The sequence below is a fragment of the Anabrus simplex genome, chromosome 11 (genome assembly GCF_040414725.1).
Source record: "Anabrus simplex isolate iqAnaSimp1 chromosome 11, ASM4041472v1, whole genome shotgun sequence".
Lineage (NCBI taxonomy): Eukaryota > Metazoa > Arthropoda > Insecta > Orthoptera > Tettigoniidae > Anabrus > Anabrus simplex.
The window spans coordinates 52,070,492-52,084,178 of record NC_090275.1 but is presented as its reverse complement, the minus strand read 5'-3'; the positions used below and the strand labels follow the sequence as shown (position 1 = coordinate 52,084,178).

The window sequence follows — 13,687 nt, the reverse complement described above, 5'->3', positions numbered from 1 at the left end:
GGCCTCATCTGTTATGCTGAACAAGGGCCTTGTGTATGATGGGAAGCTTGGAAGGGATAGACAAGGAAGAGGAAAGGAAGCGACCCTCGCCTGAAGTGAGGTACCATCCCCGCATTTGACTGGAAGAGAAGTGGGAAACCAAAGAAAACCACTTCGAGAATGGCTGAGGTGTGAATCGAACCCACCTCTACTCAGTTGACCTCCAGAGGGTGAGTGGACCCCGTTCCAGCCCTCGTACCACGTTTAAAATTTCGTGTTAGAGCCGGGAATCGATCTCGGGCCTCCAGAGGTTGCAGCTAATCACGCTAATCGCTCCACCACAGAGAGAGTTCTAATGCGGTATTTTAAAATCGAATTGAACACAATATAATATTCGAATTTAAACACGAATTGTTTATATTGTGTTGTGCTGGAGGAAGGTGAAAGGATTCCGAGATTCACGCTCTAAACAGCCTAACCAATTTCTATTGTATTTTCGATCTCACATTTAGGTTTATTCAAAGAAATTCGAATCGTTTAAGACAGGCATTGCCTTAGTCCTACCACGCCTGGTTCCATTAGTAGTTCTGTAACCAGCACAACGCAGTGAATAGATAGCTTTCCTATTATGAAGGAGCTTAAAGATCTTTACCGAGGAAGACCTCACTGACAACATTTTCTGGAGGAGTCTTAGAATTTATATTCCCTTCAGTGCACAATCAAAAACTCAATAAGTCGTGAATTCAAAACAGTCGAAACAAATGAGTAACAATGCTTCCAATACTTGTCCCGTTTCTCCACGGAGTCAGGCATGAAGTGAGATGAATCGTTGTACGGAGGTTTTACGACAGGATGCCGTTTCTGACGTCAACCTCACCAGAGAAGTTAATGAGATGAAATGAATGACGTGATATACTGGATGAAAATAAGAAGTGTCGGCACATAGCCTACTCATGTTGTATAGCACGAAGGGGTTTGTTTAAGACTCAAGGATCTCATCCGACGGACGAATCACCATCAACAGCGTCATATGCCCTCACTCCATAGGAACACTGCGGAGAGGTTTAGAATTGGATTCAGGCTTTTGGCACGCAACCTAGTGATTAGAAATTTTAGAAAACCAACTCTCCTACCCTCCCGGCCAACACTTTGATGGTGAAAATATTTCGACCAACGGGACTCGATTGGTTAACCTCGGTGTCGAACCACATACTTGACGCTTTGACGATCATGGTCACCAGGCGGGCTAAAATGGTTAAATTAATGCAAATGTATAAGTAATTAAACTAACAATTATAAAACCTAAAGATTATTGTATTGCCAGAACTAAAATATTACGTGAACAGTGTAGTGTAATGCCACAAATAAAATATTATGTGAGCAGTGTAGTGTATTGCCAGAAACAAAATATTACTTGAGCAGTGTAGTGTAATGCCACAAATAAAATATTATGTGAGCAGTGTAGTGTAATGCCACAGTGTAGTGTATTGCCAGAAATAAAATATTATGTGAGCACTGTAGTGTAATGCCACAAATAAAATATTATGTGAGCACTGTAGTGTAATGCCACAAATAAAATATTATGTGGGCACTGTAGTGTAATGCCACAAATAAAATATTACTTGAGCAGTGTAGTGTAATGCCACAAATAAAATATCATGTGGGCACTGTAGTGTAATGCCACAAATAAAATATTATGTGAGCAGTGTAGTGTATTGCCAGAAATAAAATATTATTTGGGCACTGTAGTGTAATGCCACAAATAAAATATTATGTGAGCAGTATTGTGTATTGCCAGAAATAAAATATTATGTGGCCACTGTAGTGTAATGCCACAAATAAAATATTATGTGAGCAGTATTGTGTATTGCCAGAAACAAAATATTACTTGAGCAGTGTAGTGTAGTGCCAGAAATATAATATTACACCAGAAATATAGTGCATTGCTAGAAATAACTGACTTGAGATGTGAAGTATTAATTATAGTCCGAGAAGTGACCAGAAATTATATCAAGCTGAAATTTTGGAGGGCGTTGCTGAAATTTTAAATAGAGGATGGGATGCGCGCATTGGTTGGGCCAAGTAATAGTTGTGATAAAGGTCCTTGAAATATGTTTGTAAATGTTACAATAACAATTAGGGTGAGGAATAGATAATTTACTATTACTGAGGTTATAAGATGGTTTGGTTTATGATACAATTTAATTACATGAGATGTTACTTTTATATTTAAACTGTAAGTGGTTATATCTATACATGCAAGGCAAAAATTATTAGTTTCGTGTTTGTTTTATTGTCTTGTTATTTATTCATTTTAATTTATATTTATCTACTTTTTCTGTTACCTGAGTTTGAATAAAATTAACATTAAAATAACAATTATTCACGTTTACTGAATGTATTTACCGATTATTAATGAATTATTAAGAGAAACATTAGAAAATTCAAATATTTTACTGTGATAGTATGTGAAATAAAATGTGTGTGTTACTGAATCATAATGAAACATATTTCGCGTAAGTTCCCCCCCTCCACCCACCAAGTCTCTATCCGAGAGAATATGAAAATTATCTATTACAGTGGAAGCCCGGTTAAATGCGATCCGATTCATCGCGGATTCGGACTGAATGCTGTACAAATTACGTCTGCGAAAAATACAAAACAAGTGACCGTGTTGGTTTTGATATTTTGTCACACAATCTCCTAGTTAAGTCCTGTGTTTCGTGCACGTGTTTTAATTTCACACAAAAAAGAGAAGCGTGCTCTGTGAACAATGAATCGAACATAATCGATCGTGCGGAGAATGTAATGTCGAATGTGTGTATTTTTTGTCGCCTAAGTTATTTTCCACTCAACGCGTTGAAGCTATAATGCGGGGTAAAGCATATCCCCCGGCAAACGCAATGGATCGGGCTTTTATTGAACCCATTCGTAATTATTTTGAGGGTGAAATCAATAAGTGTATTCTTCAAATCTGTAGAAAATTTGACCCAAAATATTAATAATGCCTCGGGCCCCCATTATGTCTCCAGTTCTATTGATGGATGCCAGGTGATCTTTATGTTTATTATAACAGTTTCTCTGTAATCTCATTACGTGTAATACATTTATATGTAAACATTTTTTTAAATTTTACATACAACCTGAAGTGATAAGAAAGAACGAATTTATCAAAAATTCTGCTTCCTCCAACTATATTTTGTTAATAAAAAATACGGAAGTATGTTAAAATTGACATTTAGCATAAGAATTACAAACAATAGTGATACATTGATACAGTAATTCGGGTTACCTTCTGGGAGAAATATCGGAATTATAACCTGATGCCTGAACCGAAGTGATGCAACTGAACTAGCAGAAGTGTAATGTTGGTTGCCTGCTGTACAGTGGATATCGTATATGGGCCCACATGAAGAATCAGCGTAGTGCTCTTCGGTTCAGAGCGTCCCGGGATCGACTCCCGGCCATGTCTGAGATTTTAAACTTAAATGTTTAATTCCCCTGGCTCGGTGGACTGCGTGTTTGTACTGTCCCCAACATCATGGCAACTCACACACCACATACAACACTATCCTCAACTACGATAACATGCACTATGCTATACACGGCAGATACCGCCCACCTTCCTCGGAGGGTCTACATTATAAGAGCTGCACAGGCTATAAATAGCCACATGATATTATTATTATTATTATTATTATTATTATTATTCAGCGTAGAAAATATTTGTTAAGAAGGAAGCCGGTATTTTGCAGTGCCAATTCATTTAATGAAACTTATAGTTTTTCAGCCTGCTGAATACGCGGAATGTAACACTACAACATACCTGTAAAAGAATGGACAATTGTAATAATTATTCCGTAATGCAGCAAATGTAACATAAATTCTAGGCGTTCTTATGGGCCGTATGATGGGAAATCTTCCTCATGAACAGTCGAGATTTTAGACACCAGTCTGACTGATTCTGATGGTTCCGTCAGCTTCCGCTTCGAACGCTAGCGCTGTACCGCGTCCTATGAGCCATCTGGTGACGAATGAACGTACCATTTCCACTTCTACTATAACGTCTAAATTGAAAGCTCATTGTTTAAGAAGCCTTTATTGTGGACAGTCGAAACTTCTTTCTGATGACGCAGAACAAAGTTCTCTGCGAAACGTAGAGAGTTTCACCTCATTTTCTTGACACGACATAAGCCCAAGATCCCACATCATGGGTTTTTTTTTTTTTTTTTTTTTTTGGTTATTTGCCTTACGGCGCTTCGACACAGATAGGTCTTATGGCGACGATGGGAGAGGAAGGGCCTAGGAGTGGGAAGGAAGTGGCCGTGGCCTTGATTAAGGTACAGCCCCAGCATTTGCCTGGTGTGAAAATGGGAAACCACGGAAAACCATCTTCAGGACTGCCGACAGTGGGGCTCGAACCCACTATCTGCCGAATACAGGATACTGGCCGCACTTAAGCGACTGCAGCTATCGAGCTCGGTATATATCATGTCTACAAGTGCGGGCCGTGAGAGCATCAATGTTAAGGTTCTTTTAAGGTACAACGTGCTTGATGATGGTAGGCCTGGTCGGATATGTCAGTGGGAGTCATTATTATTATTATTATTATTATTATTATTATTATTATTATTATTATTATTGTTGTTGTTGTTATTTAGGATCGTTTCAACTTCCTTGACTGTTGATGTTCTTTCCTTTTACGCCAATACTCCTTCGTTCTCTGACTCTCTTTTGCTTGTTCCTATTCCAAGAACAGCCTTCTTGTTCTCTTGGGTATTTCTATAATCAGATCTGTCCACAGTTTTCCTCCTGAACACAGTTCTGTTTGTAATATGTCTCCCTCCTCAATGCCACATTTTTTAAGATCCTGATTAACTTCTTTCAGCCATGGTACTTGGGTCTTTCTTCTTTCCTGAAATATGAGGATCTTATTTGTTAGGCGTTCCGGTCCCATTCTTCTCATGTGTCCATAGAAAGTCAGTCGCCTTTTTCTTATCGAGATTGAAATGTTTTCGTATTTTTCATACAGCCCTTGATTTGATCTCAAATGGAAGGTAAACTCATTTTCTGTTGCTTTCTTGGGTCCCAGAATTTTCCTCAGAAATTTACGCTCTTTCTTTTCTATTTTGGTAATCCCCTTCCTGGCAATTGTCTTTGCTGCATAGAGGTATTCATGTTATACCACGGTATTATAGTGTCTGAGTTTGCCTTGATAGGAGAGGGATTTGGACTTATAAGTTTCCTGGCATAGTTTGAATGCAGTCTCCACCTTCTTTGCTCTTTCTTCGATAGCTGGCTTCTCGTTGTTTTAGGAGTCAGAATCTCCCCTAGATATGTGAACTTGTGAACTCCCTTCATGTCACCATACTTGGTCTTCATTGTCCATGTTGGTTCTTTGGAATCTATGTTCATGTCCTTAATTATCTCAAAGGATATTTGAAGTCCTGCGTTTTCAGCTGTTTCTTACAAAACCTCTATCTGTGTAGTGGCGGGTCTCGAGATTTTCAGCAAAGAACACTAAGTCGCCTGCAAATGAAAGACATTCAAATTTAAGTTCAGCCTTTTTATGTCCTATCTCGATTCCGTTCGGGATATTTTTTCTGACTCAATTCTTTTCGCCATTCCCTTATCGCCTTCTCCAAGACACAGTTGAAAAGGATTGGGGAGAGGCCGTCTTCTTGTCTCACACCTGTCTTGATTTCAAACGGTTCTGATAGCTCTCCAAGGAAATTTACTTGAGACCGGGTGTTTGTTAATGTCTGTTGTATTTGTTAGTTGTTTTGTCATCAATTCCAAATTCTTTCAGCACTTTTATTAATGTGTCCCTGTCGACAGAGTCATGTGCCTTTTTGAAATCTACAAGTGTCATAATTACCTTCTTCTCTGCTGCTAAAGTTTTAGTTTCGATTAAAGTCTTGATGGTAAATATCTTCCCCGCACAAGACCGTCCTTTCCTGAATCCTGCTTGGTATTCTCCCAACTCTTGATCTATGGGATTCGCTCTTGTATTCTGGAGCGCTTTTGGTTATTCTACATTATTATTATTATTCTCAGTTCTATCGAGAGGTGGAGAAGAAGAGAGCATGAACATAACAGTGGATGTGGCAGCGCTGTGTGGAGCCAACTACTGTCCGGGGCTAGGAGCTACAGAGAACCCTAACCTGCAGCGACCTCCTGACTACCAAATAAACACCATCGCTGGCATCTTCGTGGCGTGCTCCCTGCTAGCAGTCCTACTTGTAGCTCTGGGCGTCGACAACCTTAAGAGGTATAGTAGTATTACAACATGGATTATGTGTACTTTAACATATTTTCAAAATAAGTAGTACAATTGGTTATATCTAGATTCCAGATTGTTTAGCAGTGATCGTTTAGAATGCGAACTATTATAGTTATTAGTAAAAGTCGTCATAGAGTTCTATTCTATATGCTATGGTGTCGTCTAGCCCATTCCTCCGCTATGTAGCAATCGTAACATAAATTCTATGGGTTATGACGGGCCGTACCCCCAAAGTTTATGCAAGACTCATATCATAAGTGTTGTGTAGGATAGAGTGTATTTGTTACCCACTTTAGTAAGTTTCCATTCGAACCTGTTACTGCATGAAAATCCGGACTCTAGATTTCGGAATCGAATCTTGGAACTCTTTCTTTCATTGAGACAATACATTTGTCGGCATGAGTGGCTCAGACGGTTGAGATGCTGGCTTTCTGAACCGAACTTGGCGGGTTCGATCCTGGCTCAGTCTGGTGTTATTGAAAGTGCTCAAATACGTCAGTCTCGTGTTGGTAGATTTACTGGTAGGTAAAAGAAATCCAGCTGGACAAAATTCTGGCACCTTGGCGTCTCCGAAAAGCATAAAACTAGTTAGTGGGACGTAAAGCCAATAACATTACTATTCATAGACAATACATTTTTTGATAGTGGCTTTACGTCGCACCGACACAGATAGGTCTTATGGGGACGATGGGATAGGAAATACCTAGGAGTGGGAAGGAAGCGGCCGTGTCCTTAAGGTACATCCCCAGCATTTGCCTGGTACGAAAATGGGGAACCACGGAAAACTATCTTCTGGGCTGCCGACAGTGGGGTTCGAACCCACTATCTCCCGGAAGCGAGCTCACAGCTGTGCGCTCCTAACCGCAAGGCCAACTCGCCCGGTCCATATCATCCCTTTTAGCTGTGATTTTTATTATTATTTTATTACATTTGAGTTGAGCCCTATGAAGTGTATGTTGACAGTCAATTTAAATTGCACTTTCTGGATATTATTCGTGCCGTTGCATGTCTCGTCCCCAGTCCGTTCACAAATGGAAACAAATAGCCTGTCTCGTCACTGGGTGCCGTCCGTGTATTTTCTTCAGTTCTTTTGTTAAATCATGAACGTGTATCGTCTCTCGGTGGCATTCGTGTATTTCCCTCATCTCTTTTGTTAAACCATGAACCCGTCTCGTCAACAAGTGGCGTTTACCTTATCCCCTCAGCGTCGATGGTCGAGCCATCAGTCATCAGTATGCTGAATGTGAATGAACGGGTTAAATCTTCTTTTATTTTTTTTTATTGATAAATAGGGTTCCAGAGAGCAAGAGCTCTGTCAAGAGGAACAATACATAGATAATCACAACAATGGCGGATTAACGCATAAGGTCTAAAAGTGAAAGAGTAATAATAGTGGTTTTACATATACTTTAAGTATCACAATTTACCTAATGGATAGGATTATATTAAGTGGATTATTATCAGAGTAACAATACAGGAGGAACAACTTTTTGACTTTTAAGATTTGGAAATGAAAATATCAGAGAAATAACTGTTACACATTTATAGTGCCTAACAGGTACTTCTTAAGCTTATTACGAAATGGCACAGTTTTAGAGATGATTGCTATATTGTCAGGAATGCTGTTATATTCAGATATTAGTATTGATGGGAGCTAAAGAGAAGAGTTCCGCTAGGAATGTGGCCGGGATTGCGTTAGGCCTCGCTTCTCCCCTCGTCCCTGGCTTCACGTCACCAAGCTGGTGTATGTACTTGCGTTTCTGAAAACGTTCGTCCTCGCAGTCGCAGTGTCCTTTGCTGGTCTCTTCCTGCGAGGCACTCGATGTATTTTTATATATCGCAGGTGGGTAACATTATTCATCTGTTAATAGACTACATCTGACCAGCGAAATAGTAAGACAAGGCAGTTTCCAACTAATAGTAATCTAGGTTAATTTCCACTGACACTGGGAATTTATGCCAACATTCGATTTTATCAGGAGCGGAGTCCATCCTCAAGGTGCAAATCGAAAGAGCTTCTGTTATTATTTTTTATTTTAATATATATACTGCATTAATTATTATAATACTTTTTACACATTTTTACAAAATGTCCCATGACGATTAGATCACTAAAAAGAGGACGATATTTATTTCCTATATTTCAAATGTAGTAAGTTTCAAGAAGTGAGCTACAGGCAGGTCAATTTCGTTCGTCAGTGTGCCGAGTTACGAATGCATTCTCTCTCACACACACATGTACCGGCGTGTTCGTTACGTGAAGAAAATAATAATAATAATAATAATAATAATAATAATAATAATAATAATAAAAATAATAATAATAATAATAATGAACCAGATTGAATATATGCGCGTATAACAATTTTTATGATTACGATCCAATAATGCAACTCATCCAGACATGCAGTCATTCCCTCATTCAGTTAATATATAATGTCTATTGTAAGCTAAGGAGAAATCTGTTCGGACTTATAAACAATTTTACACTAATTAATAATAGGAGTACGGGCAAGATACGTGTTGTTCTAGACAATATAACACTGTTAATGTCTAGGACAAAAAGAATTATAAGGAAACAAAATTAAAAACTGCAATTTAAGATTGGGTGTAAATAATGATTAGGAGTAATTATAATGTTTAATGTGGTAATAGATACAAGAAGGGCATTCATATCAAAAATAGCAATAAATTATTACTCTTTCCAGCCGATCCGGAACTCGGGGAAGGGGTATTCTATTCTACTATTCTGTATAACAATGTTCCCGCTTGTGCGTCACGAATTCTGTGCCGCAAGGGTTACTTTATGTGTCGTTAAAGCTATCGACTGACGTATAGGCTGACGTAGTTCAGCACCTTCAAATACCATTGCACTTAGCCGAGATTGAACCCACAAACTTATTGTAAGCTCAGAAACCCAGTGCTGTACCGTCTGAAATGGGTGAGAGGGGAAATAACTTATTCATTATTCGACCAGTTAGTTTACTGAAGAACATAATTTTATAGAATATTAGTAATCGCAAAATATTTAATACAATAGACTATAGGCCTACATTAGCTTCAGAAAGCCTTGTGTCCCTATGTCATTTTCCTTGATACACACAACCATCAAATAAATTAACATTAAAAACAATAGACTGTAGGCCTAAATTAGTTTCAGCAAGCCTTGTGTCCCTATGTCACATTTTTATACACAATACTATGAAATAAATTAACATTTGAAACAATAGACTGTAGGCCTAAATTAGGTTCAGTAAGCCTTGTGTCCCTATGTCACATTTTTTATACACAATACTATTAAATAAATTAACATTTAAAACAATAGACTGTAGGCCTAAATTAGCTTCAGCAAGCCTTGTGGCCCTATGTCACTTTTTTTGACACACACAACCATCAAATAAATTAACATTTAAAACAATAGACTGTAGGCCTAAATTAGCTTCAGCAAGCCTTGTGTCCCTATGTCACATTTTTATACACAATACTATGAAATAAATTAACATTTAAAACAATAGACTGTAGGCCTAAATTAGCTTCAGCAAGCCTTGTGGCCCTATGTCACTTTCTTGAAACACACAACCATCAAATAAATTAACATTTGAAACAATAGACTGTAGGCCTAAATTAGGTTCAGTAAGCCTTGTGTCCTTATGTCACATTTTTTATACACAATACTATGAAATAAATTAACATTTAAAACAATAGACTGTAGGCCTAAATTAGCTTCAGCAAGCCTTGTGGCCCTATGTCACTTTCTTGACACACACAACCATCAAATAAATTAACATTTGAAACAATAGACTGTAGGCCTAAATTAGGTTCAGTAAGCCTTGTGTCCTTATGTCACATTTTTATACACAATACTATGAAATAAATTAACATTTAAAACAATAGACTGTAGGCCTAAATTAGCTTCAGCAAGCCTTGTGGCCCTATGTCACTTTCTTGACACACACAACCATCAAATAAATTAACATTTGAAACAATAGACTGTAGGCCTAAATTAGGTTCAGTAAGCCTTGTGTCCTTATGTCACATTTTTTATACACAATACTATTAAATAAATTAACATTTAAAACAATAGACTGTAGGCCTAAATTAGCTTCAGCAAGCCTTGTGTCCCTATGTCACTTTCCTTGATACACACAACCATCAAATAAATTAACATTAAAAACAATAGACTGTAGGCCTACATTAGCTTCAGCAAGCCTTGTGTCCCTATGTCATTTTCCTTGATACACACAACCATCAAATAAATTAACATTAAAAACAATAGACTGTAGGCCTAAATTAGCTTCAGCAAGCCTTGTGTCCCTATGTCACATTTTTATACACAATACTATGAAATAAATTAACATTTAAAACAATAGACTGTAGGCCTAAATTAGCTTCAGCAAGCCTTGTGTCCCTATGTCACTTTCCTTGATACACACAACCATCAAATAAATTAACATTAAAAACAATAGACTGTAGGCCTACATTAGATTCAGCAAGCCTTGTGTCCCTATGTCATTTTCCTTGATACACACAACCATCAAATAAATTAACATTAAAAACAATAGACTGTAGGCCTAAATTAGCTTCAGCAAGCCTTGTGTCCCTATGTCACATTTTTATACACAATACTATTAAATAAATTAACATTTAAAACAATAGACTGTAGGCCTAAATTAGCTTCAGCAAGCCTTGTGGCCCTATGTCACTTTCTTGACACACACAACCATCAAATAAATTAACATTTGAAACAATAGACTGTAGGCCTAAATTAGGTTCAGTAAGCCTTGTGTCCTTATGTCACATTTTTTATACACAATACTATTAAATAAATTAACATTTAAAACAATAGACTGTAGGCCTAAATTAGCTTCAGCAAGCCTTGTGGCCCTATGTCACTTTCTTGACACACACAACCATCAAATAAATTAACATTTAAAACAATAGACTGTAGGCCTAAATTAGCTTCAGCAAGCCTTGTGGCCCTATGTCACTTTCTTGACACACACAACCATCAAATAAATTAACATTTGAAACAATAGACTGTAGGCCTAAATTAGGTTCAGTAAGCCTTGTGTCCTTATGTCACATTTTTTATACACAATACTATTAAATAAATTAACATTTAAAACAATAGACTGTAGGCCTAAATTAGCTTCAGCAAGCCTTGTGGCCCTATGTCACTTTCTTGACACACACAACCATCAAATAAATTAACATTTAAAACAATAGACTGTAGGCCTAAATTAGCTTCAGCAAGCCTTGTGGCCCTATGTCACTTTCTTGACACACACAACCATCAAATAAATTAACATTTGAAACAATAGACTGTAGGCCTAAATTAGGTTCAGTAAGCCTTGTGTCCTTATGTCACATTTTTTATACACAATACTATTAAATAAATTAACATTTAAAACAATAGACTGTAGGCCTAAATTAGCTTCAGCAAGCCTTGTGGCCCTATGTCACTTTCTTGACACACACAACCATCAAATAAATTAACATTTAAAACAATAGACTGTAGGCCTAAATTAGCTTCAGCAAGCCTTGTGGCCCTATGTCACTTTCTTGACACACACAACCATCAAATAAATTAACATTTGAAACAATAGACTGTAGGCCTAAATTAGGTTCAGTAAGCCTTGTGTCCTTATGTCACATTTTTATACACAATACTATTAAATAAATTAACATTTAAAACAATAGACTGTAGGCCTAAATTAGCTTCAGCAAGCCTTGTGGCCCTATGTCACTTTCTTGACACACACAACCATCAAATAAATTAACATTTAAAACAATAGACTGTAGGCCTAAATTAGGTTCAGCAAGCCTTGTGTCCCTATGTCACACTTCTTGATGATAAACGAAATAACGAAGTAAAATATCATTAAAAAACAATATTTCCTAAGGTGAACACTTACTTAAAGTTACACGAACGAATTAACAGAAACCCTACGAAGAAGTATTTGAAGAGCATCTTCGATGGGTTACTCACTGTCTGTTAGGGGATGAGCAAGTTCGGATTCGGACGAGGAAAACTGGTCATCGCTTGATTCATTAGAGTCACTATCCAGAGATATGATGAATTCTTCGAGCGCGTCTTCCATCAGTCCATCGTTCTTCCAGTACTCTTCCTCACTGTTACGAACGTGGGAACAATATCCTTCCCAGTCTGCTTTGGTAATGGAAGAAATTGCAGTTCTCGTTACGGCTTCAAGCTTTGTCATGGAAATGTCCCCGGTAACATTGCTTTCCCGTACAATCCTCTTTGCCTTTGACCAAGCCAGTTCAATGGCATTAAACTCGCACATGTAAGGCGGCAAACGAATTACGTCATGCCCATGCGACCTTAACATCTCATCAATCCGGAAGATTTTCTCGGGACCTTTATTAATTTCAATCAAATGAAAGAGCTCCGATTTTCTCATATCCTCACCGTATGGCACATAGTTCCTTTCTAGCCAGCTTTTCATTTCCTTCTTAACAGCATACTTCGTGGGGGGTTTGTTCTGTTGCACACAATGATACGAAGCATTATCTAACACTATAACACTGTTCTTAGGGAGGTTAGGCAACAGCTTCTCACGAATCCACTTCTCAAAATTCTCTGCGTTCATCTGGCCATGATAATCTCCTGATGATTTCCCGGCCTTAAAAATAACCAACGCTCCTTCCAGGAACCCATCTTCACATCCCGCGTGTACAATAATTAAGCGATTCGATGAGCTTCTGTTGGTCATAACACCAGGTTGATTGTCACTTTGCCAACACTTATTAAATGTTAAATTATTATCTACCCATGTTTCATCTATATAAACAATAGAACGATTATCACTTCTATAACGCCGCATAGCTCTTAAATACCTACAGCGCCAACTGACAATGTTTGGGCGCTCCACCAAAATTTTTCTGAAATTCTGACACTTCTTCCACTTAAATCCCATATCTCTTAAAATTCTCCTCAAGGAATGAACGCCCCACGGAAATTCGATTTTCTCCTTGATGGCACTCAAAAGCTTGGGGCAAGTAGGCACTTTCTTCTGGACTACATAAAAGTCTTGAATTACTTCTCTTATTACATCTCTATTAAACCCATCACATTGCACTTTTCTTTCTTCGGGCTGTGGGCGATGCTTCCCTGGTGTTGATAGTGACGTATCGCCAGCTGCTGTACTTTCCTTGCGAATTCTACTCACTGTGCTGACTGAAATGCCCGTGTAATTAGATACACGCAAATTAGTTTGCCTCAGTAAGTGTTTCAGTTGCCCTTCTCGTGCCTCTTCATCACATTCTTGGATAACATGCCTGATAACCTCCCTAGCTTCGCTGTGGATAGTCTTTCCTTTCTTCCGGCAGGGTTCCATGATTGTAATACAAAGTAGCACTATAATAACATAAATGTTTTATAACACAGTTATGTAAGCCTCAGTA

At 38.0% G+C, this 13,687-nt stretch overlaps 1 protein-coding gene across 1 annotated transcript in view; it reads left to right on the top strand.

Annotated features, from left to right (window-relative positions):
* LOC136883077 (UNC93-like protein) overlaps nucleotides 1-13,687 on the top strand; it is a 57,938-nt gene that overhangs the window by 28,558 nt on the left and 15,693 nt on the right. The window contains exon 3 of the mRNA XM_067155248.2: nucleotides 6,037-6,250. Within this exon, the coding sequence (XP_067011349.2) occupies nucleotides 6,037-6,250 (214 nt within the window). The remainder of the gene's footprint in view (nucleotides 1-6,036; nucleotides 6,251-13,687) is intronic.